The following is a 24164-nucleotide window of genomic DNA, read 5'->3' on the forward strand; positions in this document are numbered from 1 at the left end:
TTCCACGTATGAAGTGCCTAGTTACTACATCTACTGGATACTCTTCTTCAACTACACTGGAGATGTCACAGGACTAGCACCCAATATTCTGATGCTGATTGGAAAGTCAGGACATAGCCTCTTCATCGACAATAGTATTTTACACGTGTTGGCCAGGAACATTCACGCAAGAATGGAAGGCGTTGAGAGAAACCCCTGCGTCTTCTAGGGTGACCTTGCTGGGTGATACTGCGCATCCCATGTCACCTATTGGAGGCGTTAGTGCCAACACTGCTTCTCAAGAAGCAGCAGATCTAAGAGAAGCCCTCAAAGGACTGTCTTTATCAGTCTTGAAGATAACATAGCTGAAGTAATAAGAGATTACGCAAGGCTGTTGATCCAGCGTGGGGAGGAAGTAGTGAAGCGCAGCGCTGGAGGTGCAGGTGATAAGTTTTAAATGAAGGGGTTCTCCAAATCAAAAGTGGTTTTATTTTAATTGTTTTATGGTTCTGCTTTACTGTTTGCGTCTAATTTGTCAAGAATAACTACAGGGTTGGAAAAATGTACGTAGGTGTACCGAGCCAGGTGATGTTTGTTTCATTCGACAATTTTAACACCTAAGCAGGATCTTCATCAAACTGAAATACCAGAGTATTAGTGGGAGTGCTTAAACTTTCCGTAAGATCCGGAGCTCACCAACTGTAGTGGATAGCAAGTCAGGAATGCCGATCCCAAGAAGATGAATGATGACGTGTAAGAATTTAGTCTTGCGTACAGCCAATAAAGAGCGTCGCATTCCGAACATGCCAATCGGCTAATTGTATATCTGTACCTTTGATGAGACATTATAAATACCACTGAGCGCTCACCTTTGCGCTACTTTCATATCCATTACAAGCAGACGTAAAGGAAGCAGGACAAAAAGGCAAGATGAAACACGTCAGTGTCGCTATTGTAGGCGCTGGTGAGTGATCGCCAGCCGATGAAAGGCAATACCTTATATTAACCTCTAACGTGTCAAGGTCCAACGGGCATTTCCATGCTCAAACAGCTTCTCCAAGATGGCTTCAGCGCAACGTTGTTCGAGAGACGTAGTTCTGTCGGAGGTTTGTGGGCATATGATGCAAATAACGGGTGGACTACTGCATTGGAATCGACGAGCGCGAATATCAGCAAGTACACTTGTGGATTTACCGATTTTCCTATACCAGACAGTAAGCTGGGCATGATCTTGCTGACATGATGATGCTTACTGGAACCAGAATATCCTGTTTATCTCAGTGCAGCGAACTTCCAAGAGTTCATGCAGAGTTACGCCGAGCACTTCAAGCTCACGGAGCACATCTCATTCAATACCAGTGTTCAAGTCATTAACCGCAACAGCGATGATAGTGGGTGGGTAGTGCAGATTGAGAAAGTCGGAACAGGAGAAACAGAATCTCGCCCATTTGACAAGGTCGTTTTCTGTCATGGTTATCAGACTCAGAGAGTCATGCCTACATTTCCTGGGCAGGACAAATTTGAAGGGGAGATAATACACTCGCAGCAATACCGAAGGTTCGTGAAACTTTGTTGGGCCATTCTCGAGAACATACTCACCAATAAGCTCTAGCCCAGAAGCGTTTCAGAACAAAACAGTGGTGATCCTCGGCTTATCTACGACAACAGGCGAGATCGCGCCGCAAGTCATCAGCACAGCGAAGAAGGTCTACGTCTCCCATAGAAGTGGCCAAATAGTGGTCAAGCGTATGCGCAAAGGACGGCCGACAGACCTATTGATCTCGTGGAGACGCCGCCAGATTACTCAATGGATGGCAAGAAACGTACCTAATTTCTACAGGTGTTTGGCTGGCTGGGGAGCCAGACTTCTCTCATCTCAGTTCTCTGACGTGAAACTCGACCCGGAATGGCGAATTCAGTCATTTCGTAACCCAACGTTGCGATTACCGGGCCTCATTCAAGACATTCTTCCTCACTTGCAGGACGGTAGCTTGACGAGTTTGCACGGAATCAAACGCTTCTTGGGCGGACGATCAATCGAGTTTGATGACGGGACCATAATTGATGACGTGGACAGCGTTATCCTGACTACAGGGTACTGCGCCGACTTTTCTGTCTCTCCTTTCATTGAAAAGAGTCTACCAAAGTCGCATTCCTACCATGGACCCGCCATTCAACGCCTGTTTATGAATGTTTTCCCCCCAAAGTACGCAGACAGCTGCGCCGTGCTTTGTTACTCAGCATATGGCAAGAACAATGGTTTTTCGTTCAGCGACGTCATGAACATGGCTATTTCGAACATTTGGCGAGGCGTAAGCAAACTGCCGCCTTATCAAGAAATGGAGGAATGGGTTGATGAGCATCAAAAATGGGTCGCGGCAAACTGGGTCAGAGAGCCGCATCTCGACGTGAGCATGGTCAAACAGTATGAGTTCCAACCCTGGATGCACGAACAAGCAGGAACTGGTATGGAGAACTTGGGATGGGGATGGGCAGGGTGGACGTTCTGGTGGAAGGATAGAAAGATGTATAACCTCATGAATCACGGCGTAGAGACAGCTCACATGTTCAGGTATTTCGAGACAGGGAAGAGAAAGACGTGGGAGGGGGCAAGAGATGAGATTATTCGTCAGAACAGAATAGTCGAGGAAAACTTCTCTGGGAAGAATAAGAAGCTGAGGGAGGAATAGGTCGCAGCCTGGCCACGAGACTTTTCTAGAAAGCAGATCTCCGGTGCCTTGGCTCCGGCATTAGATTCGGATGTAGGTGGCTATATTTGGGATTACTGGAATTATGACCGCATCTCATTTATGTCCCCTGCATATAACGGCAATGCTTAAGCCTCGTGAACGGACCAGTTGCCTATATCCTGCATAGAAGCGGCGGCCGCATAACTCACAGCTGGGAGGCGACAAAATTATCGTCAGGAGAAAACGGCGAGCTGCGGAATTGAACCTAGCCGCTGATCTTCGATGCGACGCCAAGAAACAGCCCCTGCAGCGGGGGGTTGATGATTCTGGTTGGTGCATGTAACAGTGTGCGGCTCATTGACCCGGTTATGTCTTAAATCCGCGCCAGTGGAACCTAGCCAAGCTATAAGTTCGGGGATGTGCGGAAGGCCACTCTAGACAAGCTAGTGTGACCCGATACTATGCCATTCGCAGTAAATGCTCTGTTCGTTGGGGTAGTATTGCATAGCCCGTAATGCGATCATATTGATATGTAACTCCGAAAAGCCAAGCCTGTCGATTCTGCACTCGATGTTGGTTCAGGTAAACCATTGGTCTCTGAATATGCCTGACAAGTTTCAACACCAACTGGTTTGTTATAGTCAACCCCTGACTAGTTCAGGACTGAATGCCGAGGTGGTTACATTGAACTGATTCATTGAGACCTCCCTGGTTTGAGCCGAGACCCTGTGAGATTCTATCAATGGATAGATAAATAGTAAGTTGCAGCCGACTTATGTTGTACTTCACCATCCATTCATTACAGTCACTCTTTATTCTCCCTTGCTGACCCATCACGGCCACAGGGACGTCATTCATTTATTACACTCTTTTGATTGGACCTCTGTTAATACATCATGAGACACGCCTTTTTTGCCGGTCTTCTGGCCGTCCCGGCTTCTGTGTGCGCTGTTGCCCTTACAGGCTACGAGTACATTGTCGTTGGCTCGGGTGCTGGAGGAGGACCTCTTGCTGCTCGCCTGGCATTGGCTGGCCACAAGACACTTCTCATTGAAGCTGGTGATGACTACGCCTCGCTCAACTACACCGTCCCTGCCTACTCGGCCAATGCCTCTGAGGATCCCGAGATCTCCTGGAACTTCTTTGTCCGTCACTACGCAGACGATGAACGACAAGCTCGTGACTACAAGACCACTTACGATACACCAGACGGAGAGTACACTGGTCTCAACCCCCCAAGGGCGCTGAGCTCAAGGGTACTCTGTACCCCCGAACCCAGGCTCTGGGTGGCTGCACGGCTCACAATGCTTTGATTGCTGTTTACCCTCACCAGTCTGACTTTGAGTACATTGCCTCCCTCACCGGTGATGATTCGTGGTCGGCGGACAACATGCGAAAGTACTTTGTCAAGGCTGAGGATAACAACTACCGACCTGCTGGAGAGGCTGGCCACGGTTACGATGGCTGGCTCAGCACTGAGACGGCTCCCCTTAGCATTCCTCTCAACGACGAGCAGCTTCTGAGCATCCTCAGCGGAGGTGCCGTTGCTTTGTCCGAGTTCAGTGGCAAGAACATCACCATGGACGGACTGATTGCCGATGACGCCAATGCCGACACTCTAGCTCGTGATCAGGAGGCTGGATTCTACCAGATCCCTCTGTCCACCAAGGACGCCAGCCGCATCGGACCCCGTGAGCTCATCCTCTCTGTACGAGATGCCAAGCACGCGAACGGTACCAAGAAGTATCCTCTCGATGTCCGAACCAACTGCTACGTTACCAAGGTCACATTCGATGACTCCAAGCCTCCTCGCGCCAATGGTGTTGAGTTCCTCGACGGCAAGCATCTCTACAAGGCCAGCCCTCTTGCCACTGGTGCTGCTGGTGTCCCCGGCAATGCCACTGCTTCCCGTGAGGTTGTCGTTGCTGGCGGTGTTTACAACACTCCCCAGATCCTCAAGCTCAGCGGTATCGGACCTGCTGATGAGCTGAAGAAGTTCGACATCCCTGTCATCTCTGATCTCCCCGGTGTTGGTACCAATCTGCAGGACCACTACGAGATTTCTGTCCAGGGAACTCTCGAAAACAACTTCACATCTTTCGATGGCTGCACCTTCGGTCTCTTCACTGATGAAGACCCTTGCGTCGACCGCTGGAGAGCTCCCGTGGATGGTGATCACGGCATCTACTCCTCTTCCGGCCTTGCTGCTTCCATGTTTTACAAGAGTTCCACTGCTGAAAAGGACAACTTTGACATCTTTGCCTTCGGTGGTCCCGTTAACTTCAGAGGATACTTCCCCCAGTACGCTGTCAACGCCACCATTGAGCACAACTGGTTCTCATGGGCCATCCTCAAGGCTCACCCTCGCAACAACGCTGGTGAGGTCCTCCTCCAGTCAGCCGATCCTCTTGACATGCCTGCAATCACCTTCAACTACTTCGACACCGGAAATGGTGACTACTCTGCCGATCTCCAGGCCTTGTATGAGGCTGTCGAGCTTACCAGAACCGCACTTGCCAGCCAGGCTGTCAATGTCACTGAGGTTCTTCCTGGCCCGGAAGTCACTTCTCAAAAGGACATCGAGACCTATGTCAAGGATGTTGCTTGGGGTCACCATGCTTCCTCCACTTGCCCAATTGGTGCTGATGATGATAAGATGGCGGTTCTCGACTCCAAGTTCCGAGTTCGAGGCGTCGCCGGTCTTCGTGTTGTTGATGCTTCGGTTTATCCTCGCATCCCCGGTACCTTCACAGCTGTCTCAACCTACATGGTTGCTGAGAAGGCCGCTGACATCATGCTGGCTGAGCTCGAGGATTAGAATCTGATAAGAGCGGTCATAATGTATATTAATGTTGAGCTGATCTTAGACGAAGACTAATACCAAGTAATGTTTGAGATTTAAACTACTATCTCCTCTGATTTGATGAATTCGTGATGTTTATCTACAACTGGTCGAACCATTCTACCTTCGCTTTTCTCAGGAACTGTCTCTTGGTTTGGCCCATCTATGCAAAGCCGAGGTTCAAGGTATACTTCAGTGGCGTCGTGCCTGTGATGTACACATGGTTGCCTTGCAAAGTGAGATTACCACCATGCCAACTATACTGCTCGCCAGCATCAGCTGCGATTGGTCCTTTGCCATTTCCTGGCCCGAAGGTGATCTTGTCGTCGCCCACGCTGTACTCTCCCTTTCCTTCGATGAGGTGGTATATGGTTGTCTCATCGCTATCAATGATCTCCTTCACTCCCTTGAACTTTCCGCCCTCTCTGAAGGTCAGTTCAAATGTCAATTCGACGTTATCCTCTCCTGTAACTTCAAAATTGAGATCATATCCCTTCTTCGTTGGCTTGATCTCAACATCGGTTTTGAGCCGACGAACACTAGTTGGACGGTTCGAAAAGTCAAGCATGGCATAGAAGCGACCATCGACCGACTTAGATAGCGCGTATGTCCCGTTTTCATCGCGCTTATCAGCTGGAATAGGTAGGTAGTATGGAACTTCGATCTCGCTTCCCAACTTGATGATACCATCCTTGGATAGTTCAACGCCATTCGATCGGAAGTGACCCATGCTGAAAAAGTTGGCACTAAGTCGTACGGCTTCAAGAACAGCCTGGCCATTCCAGGCTCGGAACATGGTCGGATTAGTCGAAAGGCCCGATCCCATTCGGTTATAGAACTCGGCTTTCTTTCCGTCTATGGTATACCAGTCCGACCCACCAAATGCCGACACTGTGAGCTTTCCACGTCTAGCTCGCACAAGACCTGCCGACTTGTAATGCTTCCTGAAGTCAGCAAATGGTTGTTTTGGCTTGGGCAATTCTGCTGCCAACTCAGGGCGTTCTATGAGGTTGGCTAGGAAATCCCCCAGTTGCGATCCAACTCGCTTCTCAATAAGACGAGCCATTGCAGCGAATCGGCCGTTCTTATCTAACAGAGCAAGCTCGCGAAATTGTGGGTAAAAGTTCCCCATGTTGTCCCCTGGAGGCTGAGACTGGTCTTGTCGACGGCTCTGGATTGTCTCCATCTCGCCATTTGGCTCTGCATGCTCAATGGAAAGCTCAAGGTTCTTGCGAACAAAGCTGACCAATTCTGTGCGATTGAGCTCGTGAGCTACCGTCAACAGAGAGGGGTTCGACACGGCCGAGTAGTAGTTTGGGCTGCGTTCCGAGTAGATGCCATCAGCGTCGATATCAATGCCCTCTGCAAGCCACTCATCAATCCTCTGAATCAAGCTGGGATCGTCAATGATGTTGGAAATGCGCGCCAAGGCACTGCAAATCTTCCATCGATGATTGGGGGTATGGATTCCGCCTTTTGCAAGACCAGGCGCAGCCTTTTTGAGAATCCCACGCATGGCTTTGGCAAAAGGTCGTGAAGCCTCATGATCGTCTCGCTCGAGGATGCGTACCATGATACCAAAGTCTTCAATCAAGAAGCCGGTATCTGGAGGGGAGTGTCGATTGCCGACAGTGTAAGTCCCGTCATCATGCTGAACCTCTACCAGGACAGAGAGCATCTCCTCGATATGCGGCAACAGAGATTCATCGTGGTAGTAGGTTGAGTTTGGCCACACAAATGGTGTAACAAGTCGACGGACCTCACGTGTCAATGACCTTGGTGAGCCAGTCAATGAGGCATTTTTACCATCAATAACGGTCTGTACCTGAGAATCCGCCGACTTTGTGAGAAGCTTTAGACTGGTCCAATCCTTGGCTGGAGCAGAGGAGGCAGTGGCAGTAAAGGCAAGCAACGCCACGCCGGCTGCCCTGAGAGCACTGGACATACGCAAAAGATGCATTGGAACGCGACAAAACCAGAAATCTGTGTACTGGCTACATTACGACAGTTAGCGTATGGTACAAGCTTAAATAGATCACCAAAAACTGCCAAGCCCTCGGTTCGGTGTCTGATATACCGATTGCAGCAACAATCGGGTTCATGAAGAGCTGCCGAAGCCCACTTCCCCGCGGGGAAGGCTTTCAGATACCTTCTCTTTACAGGTTGGATCCAGCGGGGGGTTCCTTACTAGCACGATTAAGCTTAATCTTGGGAAATGACGCTTGAAATTGGGGGATAGTTCGGACAAGTGTCCGTAGCGATGCATTCCGTTTTCACAGTAGCTTTCTTCATTGATGCAGCTTTTTATCAGTGAAGGAGCTCCAAAAGGGTTGGTATCAATATGTTACCGCTTCTTAAAAGTTGAGGATATTTCTCCGGCTATTAGGTGAGTTTCATGCCTTCTGGCTTTTACTGTACTGGCGCCATTTTAGAAGGTTCGATGTTTAATAAAACGGATAACAGGCCATTCTTGATGGGTATTCCTTTGTTGCCTCTGCCACTCATTATCAAATGAGCTGGTGGTTAATGGAACAGTCACGATGGAAATATCCTCATTTAGTATTTACCCGGTAGGATTTAGTATGAGTCTAATGTCTTTCGGAGCTGCTCGGCTGAACCGAGCTCCGTCGGATTTTTATAATATGGGCGGTTTCTGCAGATCATTATTTATAATCATTTTACTTAACTCCAAGTCAACGAAACTCTTTTACTTCTTTTAACGTAAACTCTCAGGAAAAGACTGAACGTTCCAAGGACCATTAAGTCGAGATGCTTCCCACTATGCGTTCGCTTGGCCGCACAGCTCGTGGGGTTCCACTTCACGGAGAGTCGACGTTACCCTCCCTTTTAGTCCTGGATGACTATCTTCGAATCTCATCACATCATTTTGGACACTTGCAGCCTCCAAAATTACAAGTTGAAATATCTGATACTTACATTCCCCGACGAACTGCTGAAGAGCGGAGCGACTTGATTGAGAAGCTCTACCCATACGACATTATCTCTACCATGCGTGAGCGAACCCCATTCTCTGGGGAGCTGCTGCGCCAACTACCCAACTTGAAGTTACTATTATGTACCGGTACTCAGTTCGAAACGTATGATCTAGAGACGGCTAAGAAGCTGGGAATCACTGTCGCTACAGCGTTAGGTCGTGGCCGGAGTGACGCAGTCCAAACAACACAGCATAAGCAGGACATCCGTAAAGGAGGAAGTCATCCTGCAACGCACCATACATGGGCTATGATCCTTGCTCTGGCTAGAAACATTGCGGCAGACGATGCTTCCATCAAAGCTGGCGGATGGCAATCAGACATGGCTATTGGTCTGTCAGGAAAGACTTTGGGAGTCGTCGGTCTGGGAAGGTTGGGAGCAGCAGTGGCGAGAATCGGGTCTCTGGCCTTTGGTATGAAGATCAAGTGCTGGAGCAGCAGCTTAGACCAAGCCAAGGCTGATGAGGTGACTGTTAAGCTTGGCCTGCCTCTTGAAGATGAAGACGGTGATAAGACCTTTGAAGCAGTAAGCAAGGAAGAACTCTTCGCAACTGCTGATGTAGTCACTCTGCACTATGTTTTGAGTGACCGGTCCCGTGGCCTTGTTGGCGCGAAGGAACTCAAGGCGATGAAGCAGTCAGCGTTGTTGATCAATACATCCCGTAGCGCACTCATCGATGAGACGGCACTACTGGAAGCAGCTACTGAGGGTTCTATCCGCGGCGTTGCACTCGATGTCTTTGAGTCCGAGCCTCTACTTGCAGATAGCCCATGGCGGTCTCAGGACTGGGGAAGAGGAAACAAGAGTCGGGTTCTGGTAACGCCGCATATGGGTTACGTTGAGGAAGGCATCATGAATGGGTGGTATGCTGAACAGGCAGAAAATGTCGAGAGATGGTTAGACGGAAAGGATGTTCTTCATCAATTGGTTTGAGGCAGCACTTATTGTCTCTTCAGCACATAAACAGCTTGCATAGCCAAACGTGGCAAAGACAACTCAATTGTAAGTGACACGTTGTGTGCAGTGTATGTATTAAAGAGAATCTAAATTGATTCTCAAATCATATCTAAGTTAAAGTCATTAACGCCATCGTATGAAAGAAACCTGCTCTAATAATATCAATAAATACATTCTAAATCATCTTCATTCTTGATTTGTAATCGTCTCATCAAAGGAAGACAAGAGCACTGAGGAACGATTTCACTCTGTTTGCTTATTCGCTTCAGGCTCTTGACCAACAATTGATTCGAGTTTCTCTCGGAACGAATCGTCATAATAGCTCATAACGGAGGAAGTTCGCGCAGTGTCCATTGAGGTGCGAGGTGACGGGGCATAAGCACTGCCATCTGCCGAAAAGATCGACTCGCGCACCGACGCCGAATATTGACTGCTTGGGTTCCTCGCTGGTAGTTGTAGGCGCTTGGAGGAGGCAGAGGTGACCGACAGGTTCTTCTTCTCGAACATGGCGAGCTTGTCCGAAACGGAGCCAGCTCGTTTCTGAAGTACTGTCAAGTCGTTGTTTGGTTTGGTGTTCTCCTTCTCTTCTAGCTTTCGCATCCAGGCCAGGCGATCACTCAATGCACCCGGTCGCTTTGAATTGACCCTGGTAATTGGGGTTGAATCTGTTGAACTAGTTTTGTCTGATGAGGTTGACTCGGCAGCCTTTGGTGCGGGTGGTCCAAGGCTGGTGGGCCTCTTCAAGGCCAATTGAGGGTTACGTGGAATTTGCAGTGCCTTAGAAGGCGATGCAGTAGACGGCGTGTCAATGGCGATGGTACTGAGTGGCCTTGGTGGTGGCGGCATTGCTAACCGTGCCTCTTGAGCTGCAGTCCATCTCGGCGATTCTTTTACAGACGGAGTAGCAATGAGACTTTCATTTGGCACCAAGCGAATAGTGGCGGTGCGTAGTGCGTTTGAATCGTGATCTTCATTAGGAGCCTGGAACATAGTCTCCAGGTCTAAAGGCAGTGACTTGCGATGGTTCTTCAGGTTCTTGACCGGCTGGTGAATTAAATGTCTGGCTTCGACTGGTCGCCCACGGTCCAGAATACTGGGTGTTGTCGATGCATCTGGATTCGTGAGGGCTTCCAGTGCCGATGCCCGAGCTTGGTGCTGGTCTGCATCGCTGGGGCTGTCGATAAAAGTCAAGGGTCGATTGCCTTGATGGCGATTGACTGGCTTCCGCGAAAATGGATGACTAAGTTTCGCTGACTGATGCGACGCGTCGGCAGGCGATGATTGTTGCTGGCTCTGCTTGTCGGCGTCCTTGGGCTGGAGAAGCCAACTACTCGGGAGGCGGAGGCTCTCGAGGCCGTTTAACTGAACATCAAGTCGAAAGTCCGACGCGTTGGATGGAGAAGCATGGTCGGACCTGACATCGGGCTTGGATTTGGCTTTATTGAGGCGTCGCAGCGGGATCAGACTGGACAGCTTATGTGCCAGTGGTCGCCATAGAGGTTTATCGTTGCTGCTGCTGCTCTTGTTGCCTGCCATTGTCTTACGACTTCAAAGGGTTGCATCAAAGCACCGATTGCATCACTATTTTGCTGCTGTAAAAGCAGTCATAAGTTGCTGCTGGGTTTGTTTACTCAGAGGTCAAAGGTCAATGTTTTGGCAAAAGGGGCGAGGAATGCGTTGCATTGCTCGCTTGACGTTGCCCCCTTCATTGTTTCAAATGACCGGGTGCCTAATTCGGGCTTAGCCGATATTACTGCATGATTTCACTATGAGCTTGACTACATCAGGATAGTCATCTCCAACAAAAGAGGTGGGGCAGACTTGGCCGAGGTTCCATTCTAACCTGGAGTGCAAGAATTAAAGATGACTATAAAGAGGTATACAAGACTAAATGATAGACTACGAAATGTATAGAGAAGTTTAATTAAATGCAAACCGAGAGAATTACTCTATTTACTCTAGTTGGAAGGTTGAAGTGAGAAACTGAAGTCGTTGTCCGTGCTTTGTAAATATCTCGTTAAAACGTAAAAGTCATCAAGCTAAATACAATTCAATTCACATGACGAGATTCTTCACGGGCACGTCCCCAGTCATTGAAGCCAGAACAGATTACAACTAATAACCGCAATTGCAATATTGAAATGAAATTCAATTCTGTCCTCTCTCATGTGGTTCAATGACGTCCTGAAATACTCAGAGTCAGGTTTTCACAACTCCCGTCTCACCAGTGGAATGCATACTGACGCTAATGAATAAGCTTGGCAACGTCGCTTGATTAATTCTATGAGTTACCGAGAACATATCGAGGTGTCATACAAATGACGTTTTACCAGCTGGTCTCGAGACTCGGTATGTCTCATAGCAGCTCAGTGGAGGTCACCTGAGTGTCGTGCAAACCTTGTTTCAAATGCCAGACTCTATGTGAAACGAGTATCGCATACAATTTAAAGGTTTAAAACACTACTATGAGGGCTCAAGTAGATCCCACTGCTCAAGAGATAGCGGGATTTCAATCGCATATAATAGCTTCATAGACATGATGTTTGAAACAGAGTGACTGGCCTTGAACATTTTTTTATCGCTCCATATCCTAGCCTTTGGACATGAAGCACATTGAATGGAGATCCTCGACTTTGAGTATTAGAATAGACTGTTTCTATCACTGGGCTTGTATAATTATTCCATTTCATCATGATGCAACGCCTCGGCATCACGAATTGTGTCAATGCTTGTCCCGAATAAGCTAACTATCAGACTAAGCATTTGAAACGCCTTACTTTCCAGAATTGGTGAGATATGTATAAGCCGGAGGAGTTCTATTCTGCCATTGCTAAAACAGCATTGCCTGGGGACAATTAAAAGTGAGATCTACTGAATTTTCGGTACATAGCAAGACAGAATAATTTGACAATACGAACAAGACCTACGACTAGATACTAAAGTACTCAAAAGCTTCTGTGATCTTGAAACCTAAATTTCCACTCTGGGACAATACATAACTACTGCGTAATGCCATGGTGGCTGTAGCGTATTATTCTGGCTTGCGGCCGTATACATAGCGTACCACAAAATAACCATGAATCCTGCGGTTGCGAAGAGCCTTTCGTATCCCCATCAGGAACACCTGGTACTCATCCTTCGGCCACTGCAGCACATTATTCCATAACAGCAGAGTATATCCTTGGGCAATACGTGAGCATAAAACAAGAAACAAAGGATTGACTCAGCATACCTTCAATATCGTTCTCCAATGTAAGCTTGACAAATCGACCGACCTCAGCTAGCCTTGGGTCTTTGGGCCAACCCCCAATCGGGATCTGCACATCGACGGAATCAGTTTTGTAAGAGCTCTCTCATCAACTGAATACTCACCTTGTAGTCTACCGTCTTTATGTCTACGAACCCTGCCTCTTCCATTCCCTTCGGTTGCAAGTCATGCACAAAGAACGTTCGACCAATCGCTTTGCCACCCTCCTCATACAGCTTGTTGCATGTCTTATAGACCTCTTCCTCTTCAGCTGTGCCATCGTCGCTGCGAAAGTGGATGTCGGCTTCAACAGACTCAACCCAGCCTCCAGGCGTACAGACACGGTAGGCCTGCTGATATAAAGCAGTCCAATCTTGGATGGCCCCAAAAAGATAACGCATGTGGACGAAATCAAACGTGTTATCTTTCCAAGTCCATGTTTCGGTGGCATCATCGATCTCGAAACGCACATTTGGGGGAACCCATTTGGGCTGTGTTGGTGAGAGATCAGTAGCTGTCACTTCTGCTTGTGGAAACTGATCCGCGAAGTCTCTACAACAGTGTTAGCATTACATTGCTTGATGGATCCTGCAGTTGTCATACATCGCCCAGATTCCTAGCAGGTTTGTTAGCTTTGAGCATGAGTCAACTTTACGGAGACTTACCGCTTCCTGTCCCGACGTCAAGCGCTTTCTAATCACATATCAACACCCACAATTACTGACATATATAGCGTTTCTCCACTTACCTGGATGTTGTCTCCAATGGGAGCCAGATATAACTGACCGTCGAGTAGAATCGTCAGGTAATGATGGCTGGTACTGCAATGAGTAGGAAGCAGGGAGGGTTAAGGATATTGAATCTCACCTGATGTCAACAGACTCTAGTTGTTGTTCATCATTTGGAAAAGAGTATTCAGTGACGAACTTGTCACTATGGAATGTGCGGCCCTGAATGCTTCTGTAATGAAGGATGCTTGAAGAAAGAGAGGCAGTGGAGCTATCACTAAAAAGTGATATTAGTATGGGTTATTCATGACGGCAAGAGTAAATCTCACGCGTCTGTTTCAAGTGTTGAGTCGGCGTCGCCTTGAACATCCTTTCTGACACGTTAGCATAACAAGTGGGACATAGCATCTCATGAACCCTCACGTCATCGTTTTCAGCGGCGGGTATAAGTTCAGTCTGTGGAGACGGTGTTGACTTCTGCCCAGAGGCCGGGGATGACGGCCCAGTTGATGATTTATCCTTTGGCGACGACATGGAGAACTACTGTTGTGCGACGCTGGATTAAATTGCTTGCGAGAGATATTTTTGACAGTTTGAATTGAGTGGACAGGAAAGGGAGAGGGGAACCCTGGCCTCGCCAACGACCAGGTTTGCTGACGTTGCATCATGGTGGGCTGAGTAACAGCCATTTTTATCAGATCATATCGTGATGTAAGCACGATTCTTTGACATCCGAAATTGAAATATCTATAAATGAAGAAGGCATGAGAAGCGGTCTGTAATATAATTGAAATCGCCTAGCCACTACAGATAATGCAGATACAGCTGCATCCCATGTAATTACGATTTAGAGCTCAATCCTCCCGTAGTTTTAGGGAAAGCTACTGAGCGGCAGTAAATCCCGGCTTGAACTATGCATTGACCAGAAAACCTAGGAGGACCTGAACTTGAATATCCATCCTTTGATTCAACAAGTTGTAATTACTAAACACTGATTGGAGATTCTTTCTTTATACAGATTTACACTATGCCTTGATTTTCTAGTCGGCCTTTGTCTCTCTAGACTGCAAATTCCACAAGCCCTTGGACTTTCTATACGATAGTATAGTCCAACCTACAAGACTGCCAACAACCAGCGGCAGTCCATACCGAAACCATGTTGTAGGTTGCCAAGGGCTCACCAGAGGAATATATCGCTTATTTGCCAATTCGAGTGTCTCTGATGTTCCATCGGCTCTTGTACCTGTGAAAGACTGAAAGGCTTGAAGCATGATTTGTACAACTTGCGTTGGCTGACTTAAGAATGGCGAATGGCTTGTTTGCAGCTCGGTATACACCACGCGACCACCCAGAGTCCTCGCCATCCCAATCAGAGCTCGTTGCACAACGATTGGCAACCCCTGATCTTCAACTGTTCCGATGAACCATACAGGCACATCCAGCCACCCCGAGTACGAATACTCGCCACCTTCAAACAATGCTTTGAGGCTTTGTGTGCTGAGCATTGAAGTCGCGTGGTCCGCCTCAGCAGGCGGCAGATCGTGGTAGAAGAACTTTTGAGGACGAACTGTAAGGTCTGCAAACCCAGTCTCCTTGTTGACGCGGAAAAAAGGCGGAGTGATACCGAAAAAATGGTCCATAAAGGTGAATCCAGTGAAGCAAAATCCGGTAGCAATGAGGATAAGACCGACAACGCATCCTATCTCTGCGTTCCGTTTGTTGGGCATAGATGCTATTATCGAGCTTTGGCTTGATGCAAATGACTCGGTGCGTACAGAGGCTGATTTAGAAAAACCTTTGACAGCACTATTACCAACCGTACCTCCGTAGGAATGCGCAATGACAATCACGTCACGGCCCTTTTCTGTTTCTTGCATAATGGCAGAACGAGCGGCGTCGACGTCGTCTTTAAATGTTGCCATTGGATTATTCATTGTAGTTGGAAGAGTGACAGGGACGCATCTCAAATGGTGTCGTTTTTGTAACTGTTCCATTACTTTGCCGTAGCACGATGGCTTGTGCCAAGCGCCGGGAATAAAGACCAAGCTTGTTTCGCTGGACATATTGTCGAAATGGCGCAACAGTATGTAATAGTAGAAGAGGACGGATAAATAGATAAAAAATGAGAAAAGAATTAACAAAGAGAACTAAAGCAAAATATAAATAGCAAAGAGCGAAGCACGGGGATAATAAATATGGGCATAATTGGGAGCTGATGGCTACTTTCCTGATTTGGACTGATTGACGAGCGGGTTTGAAAAGCAGCGGACTTTGTCAACCAATCAAGTCGCGCGAGATAAGCATCGAGGTCCGCATTCACACTATCTTTATCTCACTAATAGATCTAATAAATTTGTTACGGACCGTGGAGCTTACGTGGTAGAAACCAGTCAAGATTCCAAGAACCTTGGACCTTTGGTCTTGATGATGTTTTGAAATCTTCGTGCGTCAAATTCTCAAATATACTATTCTGTGTCAGAGCAATGCAAAGCTAGGGACAAGAAGCAGCGTAATCACTTACCAATCACGCAGAACTATGGCCGCTTATACACAGCCTGTAATCCGAGGCATGGAACTGCCATCATACTGTTCCAAGACGCCTCTGGCCTGATCGGGGTCCCCGATGTCGCAACTATAAAAAACCGCCCAGGCATCATATTGCTCTAGGTTTTTAGCAAGAGTCTTTGCGTTTTATATCTAATAAGCCTGATCTAGAAAGGAAAGACAAATGCTTGGCTCCAGACTTGGCTATATAAAGAGCAACACTTCTGCCAATCCCTCCTAAAACACCAATAATGACATATGCAGCATTGGGGTTCAGTTGCAACGTATTTCGCACAGACAGATGTAGAGAAACTGTATCTTCGGCTCCTATAGTAATGTCCGTTTTGGCCGTTTGACCTTTTGCTTGTGCAGTGCGAATTGCATTTTGTAGGACTGCAGCCGCATAAAGTGTCAACGGGGATACAGGCCTAGCTATGCCTTTGCCCATTCATGTCTCAATATCGATCATGAGAGTCTTGATCTTGGCAGGGGATTTGGTCAGTTAAGTCGAAACTGAATTGGGCAAACGAAACCCCTTGTTGGAGCGATCTGAAGTCCAACAGTCCTTTGACATGTTCGATTTGGAGCCAGTTCTAGAACGGCAACCGCTTTTATTAAGTCCTCTTGTTAGACTACTTTCCCCACTCCGGCAAGCTTCTATCAGAGAAGCGCCAAGCCGGCCATGGTAAGAGCTACAGTAACTGTATAAAGCCCGGCTTGCGCCCCTTTATTACCACTATTTCTAATAAAATCAAAGCTCTTAACGGCGTACTTGTCGCTCTCGACTGTTGATAGCTTACTTCCAGAATTGTCGAGCAGCCTGGCCTCGAAGGCGTGCATCGCGTCTGGTGAGAGCGAGACGTCCTTGTCCTTGAGACTTTTGACGATTGTGTTAGGGTTCCATTTATACGAGCCCGCCGAGAGCGGCAGATCGACGGCAAGTTCCCAGCCAAACCAATCGCTATCATCGTTGGTAAGCGCATAGAACCAGAGATGGAGTGCGCGAGCCTTCGGTTCGCTTAATGATCCATTAATGGCATCCCACGTGATCGTGATAGATTGAGTGAGGTCAAGTTTCTCGGCTGAGTCAGGGCCAGTGAACTCAAAAGCATGAATGGCGTGGAAGAAGGCGCAGCCAAGAGTAGAGAGTAGGAGAGCTGAATGCATTATATATTGTAATATGGGTGCTGGTGAGCACCTAGGTAGTAGAGGCGATGAGAATAGGATAGGCCGTAGGTAAACTTAGTCCAGAGCTGGTCAATTCTAGCTGCAGCTAAGGCTTTGAGAGAAATAAGGTAGAAAATTAAAAACTGGAGGGCAATTAGGGAGGTAAAATGCGTGTCTCATGACCAAGCATTTATCCTAAAGATAAAAAAGCTCAAGGCATATACTCCCGTAACTGGCAGGTAGAGAGTTTGTCTCGTTAGTGAGCCCTTGATCCCCGGGGAAGGGTGCCGATTTGAGCCATGCCCCTTACCGTATGATGCAGAAGACGCGCTTGGCACAGAGTAGAGAACGAGTTGAATGTCATGTTAGTCGGGCGAGTCAAAGTCCGGTCTAGCGATACAAATGGCTGGCATACTGTCGTCGGAATAAAGTCAGGAGGCGGGTGACCCGAGGCTATGATATAGGCTAAACTCCAAAATGAGGGTAACGGTGAGAAAAGAGAACATGTTGGTTAAGAGAAGCTGGCTTGGTGTGAGGGGTATTGTGGGTATAGTATTTTCTCTACCGACCGACGGCAGGGTAGCCTAGAATAAAGTAAACGGACATCTGCTTCGAATCGGTTCGAGATTGGCTTAACACGGTTGCCAAAGCCCACAAAGGAGAGAAGTTACCAACGCTGAGAAGCACCTGATACACAACATTGCAAGTGTAATGTGGGAACAGTCCGTCCAGGAAGTGATGATAGCATCTTGAATGGCACGACCCAGACTATATCTTTCGTCTCCAGATCATGACATATGTTGAGCGAGCATCATACTCGATCACCAATCTGCCAAGCAAGCAAGTTTGCATTCGAGACCCTCCTCTATCTGCCCTCAACTTCGACTCGCACCGTGGCCTCCAATTTGTTAGTTACAAAAGCACGACGGGAATGTCTTCAGACCCACTTGCTTTAGTCTTCTGCATTGGCAACATGGGTAACTTTCTGTCCAAGGGATATGACAAGAGCCTGAATGCTCCAGGGGCCATTGATGAACTTAGCTACAGGTTGCCGGGGTTGGAAATGTGCAAAACTGGGCCGTGACTTACCTCTATTTGCCACTTTATATTTCTATCTTAATTATTTTAAATAAATAATAGGGAATAATAAAAATAAAATTATACGTATAAATAATGTAAGGCTTACACCAGCACTAACAATTCCAACCCCGGCAACCTGTTCATGAAAGACGCATTAAGTTTCAGGTCCTCAACAGTCGCGATGGCATCGCAAATGCTCTTAAGTAGCTAGAAGAGCCGGTAGATAAGAAACAATAGGAGAAATTGTTGTGTAGCTGTGAGTCCTCCGTAATGTTTCTTCAATTTCATCATGAATATTGCTTTGGTATCGGGTAGGCAGTGATGGAAGTTCTACAATCAGCCCCACCACTACTATCATCGCCATTTGACCGCCAAAGTCCGGACGGCGTTAACACGGAAAGTCTGGGAATAAATTTGTCAGCAATATTTACTCAGCTCGATTGGTCATTCTCTAGCCTGCACGGATTCGGAATGTGGATTTTCAAGCAGCCGAACAAGCCACAGTGGCTGGTGGAGGGTATGACAAATGGCGTCTCACTAAGCTAGAAAAAGGTCCATGAACCTTCTCGATGCTTCGAGCAACATCATGGCCCTTCGATATGGTGAGTAACGGCTTGCGCAAGAACACGCTGCCTAAATGCCAATTGTAAAATGTCGATATATAAATAAACGAGTTTTGACGTGCTTGGTGAATTTTTAATTATCAAGATTCAATATCTTAACTGCTCATTTAATTCAAACAAAACACAAGAACACAAATTGCCTCCGCTCAGCCAAGCTGCCAATCCAAAGCCTGAATCATCATACCAATCGCCTTTTACAAGTCACAACTAAAGCACATCAACAAAATGGCATTCTTCCTTCCCCAGACCGTCTACCATATCCAGGCTCCTCTGAACCCACTCTACCATCTCCTCAGAGAACTCGACCAGTCAGTTCAGCAGCCCCAGCAGCCACAGCGAAAGCGCCAATGCCAGCCTCAACAGAAGAGCCCTGTTCAGGCTCACTGCCCTGCCTATCGGGTGAACAGCCGCCCATGGGAGCCCCGCTTTGAGGCCCACGAGACGGAGGACTCCTTCGTTGTCTACGGCGAGCTCCCAGGCCTGAACAAGGACCACGTCACTGTCGAATTCCCTGAGCCCTGCAAGCTTGTCGTTAGCGGCAAGGTTGAGCGATTCACAGAAGCCCCCAAGGCAGCTGAAACTACCACTGAGAAGACTGCTCCCGCCCCGGCTATCGAGTCAGACAACGAGGACACCCGAAGCAGGAGCTCTTACCAGGCCACCGTCGAGGACGATGTCGATGGTGACGACTTTGAGGTCTTGAGCCACACATCAGAAAAGTCAGAGACCATCAGCCAGCCAGAGCCTGAGACTCTCAGCGAGAAGGCCAAGGAGAAGCAGCCCGAGCAGCCTAAAGAGCCAAGACACTCTGGCTATATCAAGGAGTTCTCGCGCTACTTCACTTTCCCCACCTATGTCAACCACGACGCGGTCACTGCCGATCTCAAGGATGGTCTCTTGACCATAGTAGTTCCTAAGGCTACTCCCAAGTCTCAACGCATCATGATCAACTGAAGGATAGGATATTGATTCATGGGTTTCACGGGACGGTTTTGATGTAGATATATTAGAGGCTTTTTGTTTGTTCTGATCTAGTCGCTGCTTAATTCATTGGTATTTAACATTTCCCTTATCTGTAATTGACAGCGTGAATTTTCAATAAGTGAAGGATTTTATATAAGTAAGAGAAATAGAATTACTCCAAAGATTGTTCACCAGCTTCTCTTAAAAAGCGCTCATCTGAGCGAGACTTTTTGCCATTCAAACCCAGGCTTTTCGAGCATCTCTCCGTTCATAACCCCATACACATAGCCACCTCCAACAAACTCATACGGCCCATGATGCGATATACTTGGTCGTAGCACAACAGGTAGCCGGCATCCCTTGAGGATCCAGACAGAGTCACCAACACAGACCCCTTTTGGCAGCAGTGCAAACAGGCCCTTCCCAGTTTTGTAGTATCCCAGCCCTCTTGTCTTGTGTACACGAAGGAAAAGCTCCTGCAAAGTGAGTATTTCATCTTCATCTTCAAACTCAGAAACAATCTTCTCCAGAATTGTATCTTCCTCGGCGTCTTCAGAGAAAGCTGCGAGAGGGAGAGACAATCCTATTCGAAGCATGGCCTCAAACTCTTCGTCATCAGGGCTCATCGTGTCTTGCTTGTTGTAATCCATCACCACTTTCAATGCTGCTTCGCGGACAGGATCAGTGTTTAGGGGATATAATCTGTTCGAATCGCCGTCTGACGATTCAGACCCAGTGAAGAAGTTGAAAGCTTCTTCAATCCAACGAGTCATCGATACAAAGTTGAAAGGATCAGAAGCCCCAGTGGGTGACCTGTCTGAGATATCATCGATGTGATATCCCTGAACAAAAGCTTGATCAGGGTCCTCGTTGCTGAAGGCTATGGACCACGTGCTTGCCGGCCCTCCTGCTGCGTGCCATGCAGTACTTAATGGAGCTCCTATCCATATATGATTCAGAGGTTTCGGTGCAGAAAGATCTCTTATCCAAGAAGGATATCCTTCGGTCAGGCCTGGTAGACCCGCACAGAGCATGAGCTCTCCCCCGGAACCAGTCTGCAGCGCATATCTCCAGAATCGCATGGTGATGTCACTCATTGGGGAGGTGTAATCAGGTCGCAGGCTGAGTGCTTTCTCTTGGTCCTCCTCATCCACCATACCGAGAATACCAAAGTAACGGTCCCGTGGCACAGTACAGCCGTGCGAGCAGAAAAATACCATACACATCGGCAAGTTCGCTTGATTCATCTCGACTCCACAAAGAAGTAGTTTGACTGTGTCATTGAACTCACGGCCATGGGGCGTGTCGAGATCGATAAGTCGACATGAACGAACAAGACACATGGCGTTGAATGACATGAAGAGGCTTGTTAGATCCTCGTTCGTATACTCGGCCGAGTCCCATGGCCAATCGACTCCTTTGTACCATACAGTACCTGCCCAGAGCTGTCCCCAAGGTATGTGTCGACGGCCAATGACCATGACTACATCACGCCCAAGGACAAACTCTTGCACGACCCAAAGGCGATGAAACCATGGCGCAGAGATGAGTTCGAGATACCGCTTGGGCCATTCTTCTCCTTCAACATCTTCGATAGAATCTGCCTCCTCATCTGTTGGATATGGAATGCCCATGAGCTTTGCGGTTGACTCTCCTGAAAGAATCATAGAGTCACCTTGGCCCATTACAAATCCATGGCGGATGTTTCGCTTCCAGTAACGCTCTATGGCTTCAAGTACAAGTGCGATATTCTCCGTTTCCTCACCAATGTCGCACAGAACTCGCATGGCAGAGCTGTAAATGATGCCCATAAGAGACACTTGGACTTCCTTCTCAGCTATATCTGACTGGTTGATACAAAGGCCGTCAGCCCAGTATAGTTGAGACTTTTTTTCATCACGAAGACGTCGTAGAATAGAAGCGAGTGATGCTGTTATTGGGATGGATCCTTGAGGCGTGAAGAAGGAGTCTGCGAAGGCTGATTGGCCCCAAACATAGGAGATGGCGTCGAAACAAACATATTTCTCTGGATCTATCGGCTCTGTTAGGGCTGAAGTGCCTGCTTTTGGTCGTGGGGGTAGTTCTTCGAAGTTTTTGACAATAAGCTCGCCATTCAGTTGGTCTGCTTCTTGGCCAGCGTGCAACCGAAGCAGTCTTATCTGACCAGCGCTGAGCGGTGTGTACTCATAAGGCGAATATCCACAGTCGACCCCTGCATTTTTCTCACGGTGAGCCAAGGGCATCTCGTTCATTTTGACAGCAGAAAATGCGGAATATTGTGTTTTCTGGTCTTGCGAGCCCCGAGCCCCGTGCTGACGGGCATTGGTGTCATGACCCCGCAATTGAGGCAAAAGACTCTGTGTGACCAGCGATAGCCAATTATAATTGCATTTCATTAGTTGAGCTGATTAAAGTTCAAAAAACCTGTCATCAAGTCGATCTTTGGTCCGCGACAGTCTCAAGAATGTAACGCGTGCGTTCTGATACCAATGAGATCCTGCAAGCATGGCTAGGAAACGGGACTTGGGTGTCTTGACTGAGCCAAAAAAGAGATAAGAGGGGCAAGGCTCTCGGCAAGACGATGTCCATTCAAGAGGATCATAACTGATCAGCATCCAACTGTTAAAAGACTCAGCTGCTTTTTTGTAAGCCCGTACCTTTGCGAACACGAACTTAATGCAACGTGATTACAGTTGATGGGTCATGCCCTTGTTGATGAGTTTATAGGTGACCGGACTTAAAAATCGGAGTTAAGTCTACACGGTGACAGCATGCCATTTCACGTCATAGGTAGGGCAGCTCTCAGATTGGAAGAAGTGTCTTATGAACCAGTAAATCTCATCAATGTCCCTCTCCTGCAGTCTCCAACTCTTTCAGTCAGGTGCATTCTGTTAAAATGGTTAAGAATCTTCCTTTCGCTGATATCACAGTACCTTCGCCTGGCTTTGGTGCCATGGGCATCAGCCATGGCTTGGGAAACAATTTGACACTTGAAGAAGCCGAGTTCGTGCTTCTGAAAGCAATTAAACTCGGTTGCACTTTCTGGGACACTGCTGCAAGCACAACCTTTACGCCCATTGACTTGCAAAATGGGTGAGCCGTTGCCAAAGCAATCAATGCCAAATTTGGAGGCAGCTGATACGTACGGTGAGACAAACCAGGCGGCAACGAACGATGTGAGAGCTTACTGAATATCTTGTCGCGAACTTGATGCTTTCTGATGAAGCCTCCCAAGAGATGTTCGTTGACGCCGGCTTTGTATACAACCTAAAGGACCTTTGTCAGAATAACGGGTTCACTCCTGACCTCTACTACCTCCACCGCATCGACCCCAGTAAGTCACTTCCGCCTCTAAATTCTGACCCGGTTAAACAATCTGCATCATAGTGACCCCTCTGGGGGAATCGATTGGTACCCTTGACGAACTTCGCAAGCAAGACAAGACTAAGTATATCGAAATCTGAGAGTGTTCTGCCGCAACACTTCGAGAAGCCAATTCTAGTAAGTCTTCGCCTTGTTAAGCTCGCTGGTCTAGCTCACATGAATCATAGCTGCCAAGATTGAGTCCTTACAAGCTGAATATTCAGCATTCAAAACGCTTCACGAAACTGACGGCCTCATCGATGCTGCCAGAGAACTAGGCGTTGCCTACGTAGCTTATAGTCCCCTTGGCCATGGGTGGCTGGTAGATGACTTCCCATACCAGAGCCGCGATGACGTCGTACGTATTCTTTCAACTAAGCTGTTCTGGTGATAGGCATGACTAACAGCTTACGGCACAAAAGTTACAGGGCAAGAACTTCTATCACAGCAAGAAGATCGTCGAAGAGATCAAGAAGCTTGTAGCCCGGAAAAGCGTCAAAGTGACGCAGATTGCACTTGCGTGGGTTGCAGCTCAGGGCTTTATTGCAATCCCGGGAACAACAAAACCTGAGCGACTGGAAGAGAATTGGGCATCACGGGACGTTGAGCTTGACGAGGAGGAGAAGGCGGAGTTGAGACGGATCATAGACTCAGCAAAGCCAAAGGGCAACAGATACGGTCCTGCTCACCAGGCTATGATGGGGCATTAGAACTGATGCCTATGAAACCAGAGCCCTTTGCGACATTAATACACGCGTCAACAACTTTCGATGCCGGGTTTCATCGTATGTACTCCACCCAGGATCCATATAGCAGGTGGAGAGGGGGGCCATGTACCAAGCAAATGGTTTGTTCAAGCCTGCAGCCTTTGCATTTCTTATCACTTGCCATAGGCGGAAAAATTTGATTTGCGTATCAGAAAGAATAGTATTAGCTGATAGACTATATATACAAAGAAAACAAATAAACAGAAGATAGTACCAGCTA

At 47.8% G+C, this 24164-nt stretch overlaps 11 protein-coding genes across 11 annotated transcripts; 5 read left to right on the forward strand and 6 right to left on the reverse strand.

Annotated features, from left to right (window-relative positions):
- Positions 1-820: 820 nt before the first annotated feature.
- BKA55DRAFT_578319 (flavin monooxygenase-like protein) lies at positions 821-2878 on the forward strand. Its single transcript, XM_046193692.1, has 4 exons — positions 821-943; positions 1002-1193; positions 1242-1536; positions 1592-2878. Exons 1-4 carry the CDS (start codon positions 910-912, stop codon positions 2667-2669), a joined length of 1599 nt encoding a protein of 532 aa, XP_046045657.1. The 5' UTR covers positions 821-909; the 3' UTR covers positions 2670-2878.
- Positions 2879-3471: 593 nt separating this feature from the next.
- BKA55DRAFT_666488 (uncharacterized protein) lies at positions 3472-5487 on the forward strand (the record flags this gene model as incomplete). The annotated part of the gene is made up of 2 exons (XM_046197779.1): positions 3472-3925; positions 4003-5487. The coding sequence occupies exons 1-2, from the start codon at positions 3566-3568 to the stop codon at positions 5485-5487; spliced, it is 1845 nt and encodes a 614-aa protein (XP_046045658.1). The 5' UTR covers positions 3472-3565.
- Positions 5488-5674: 187 nt separating this feature from the next.
- Positions 5675-7471, reverse strand: BKA55DRAFT_520234 (uncharacterized protein; the record flags this gene model as incomplete). Its single annotated transcript, XM_046188402.1, has 1 exon — positions 5675-7471. One exon carries the CDS (start codon positions 7469-7471, stop codon positions 5675-5677), a length of 1797 nt encoding a protein of 598 aa, XP_046045659.1.
- A 731-nt stretch (positions 7472-8202) lies between these two features.
- On the forward strand, positions 8203-9488 carry BKA55DRAFT_578321 (glycerate dehydrogenase). The gene has a single exon (XM_046193693.1). It carries the CDS (start codon positions 8281-8283, stop codon positions 9436-9438), a length of 1158 nt encoding a protein of 385 aa, XP_046045660.1. The 5' UTR covers positions 8203-8280; the 3' UTR covers positions 9439-9488.
- Positions 9472-11127, reverse strand: BKA55DRAFT_578322 (uncharacterized protein). The gene has a single exon (XM_046193694.1). It carries the CDS (start codon positions 10996-10998, stop codon positions 9706-9708), a length of 1293 nt encoding a protein of 430 aa, XP_046045661.1. The 5' UTR covers positions 10999-11127; the 3' UTR covers positions 9472-9705.
- A 1232-nt stretch (positions 11128-12359) lies between these two features.
- Positions 12360-14066, reverse strand: BKA55DRAFT_129690 (S-adenosyl-L-methionine-dependent methyltransferase). Its single transcript, XM_046184821.1, has 9 exons — positions 13861-14066; positions 13767-13807; positions 13577-13708; positions 13458-13524; positions 13375-13402; positions 13313-13325; positions 12835-13261; positions 12695-12779; positions 12360-12642 (listed from the first exon to the last, which is right to left on the reverse strand). Exons 1-9 carry the CDS (start codon positions 13969-13971, stop codon positions 12494-12496), a joined length of 1053 nt encoding a protein of 350 aa, XP_046045662.1. The 5' UTR covers positions 13972-14066; the 3' UTR covers positions 12360-12493.
- Positions 14067-14434: 368 nt separating this feature from the next.
- Positions 14435-15569, reverse strand: BKA55DRAFT_578324 (Alpha/beta hydrolase family-domain-containing protein). The gene has a single exon (XM_046193695.1). It carries the CDS (start codon positions 15498-15500, stop codon positions 14478-14480), a length of 1023 nt encoding a protein of 340 aa, XP_046045663.1. The 5' UTR covers positions 15501-15569; the 3' UTR covers positions 14435-14477.
- A 1072-nt stretch (positions 15570-16641) lies between these two features.
- BKA55DRAFT_694293 (uncharacterized protein) lies at positions 16642-17148 on the reverse strand (the record flags this gene model as incomplete). Its single annotated transcript, XM_046200024.1, has 1 exon — positions 16642-17148. One exon carries the CDS (start codon positions 17146-17148, stop codon positions 16642-16644), a length of 507 nt encoding a protein of 168 aa, XP_046045664.1.
- Positions 17149-19076: 1928 nt separating this feature from the next.
- Positions 19077-19805, forward strand: BKA55DRAFT_543321 (HSP20-like chaperone; the record flags this gene model as incomplete). Its single annotated transcript, XM_046190579.1, has 1 exon — positions 19077-19805. The coding sequence occupies one exon, from the start codon at positions 19077-19079 to the stop codon at positions 19803-19805; it is 729 nt and encodes a 242-aa protein (XP_046045665.1).
- A 221-nt stretch (positions 19806-20026) lies between these two features.
- BKA55DRAFT_520005 (heterokaryon incompatibility protein-domain-containing protein) lies at positions 20027-22057 on the reverse strand (the record flags this gene model as incomplete). The annotated part of the gene is made up of 1 exon (XM_046188382.1): positions 20027-22057. The coding sequence occupies one exon, from the start codon at positions 22055-22057 to the stop codon at positions 20027-20029; it is 2031 nt and encodes a 676-aa protein (XP_046045666.1).
- A 653-nt stretch (positions 22058-22710) lies between these two features.
- On the forward strand, positions 22711-23887 carry BKA55DRAFT_597234 (NADP-dependent oxidoreductase domain-containing protein; the record flags this gene model as incomplete). The annotated part of the gene is made up of 5 exons (XM_046196047.1): positions 22711-22846; positions 22996-23148; positions 23202-23225; positions 23366-23535; positions 23585-23887. The coding sequence occupies 5 exons, from the start codon at positions 22711-22713 to the stop codon at positions 23885-23887; spliced, it is 786 nt and encodes a 261-aa protein (XP_046045667.1).
- Positions 23888-24164: the final 277 nt, after the last annotated feature.

The sequence above is a fragment of the Fusarium redolens genome (genome assembly GCF_020744475.1).
Source record: "Fusarium redolens strain MPI-CAGE-AT-0023 chromosome Unknown BKA55scaffold_15, whole genome shotgun sequence".
NCBI lineage: Eukaryota > Fungi > Ascomycota > Sordariomycetes > Hypocreales > Nectriaceae > Fusarium > Fusarium redolens.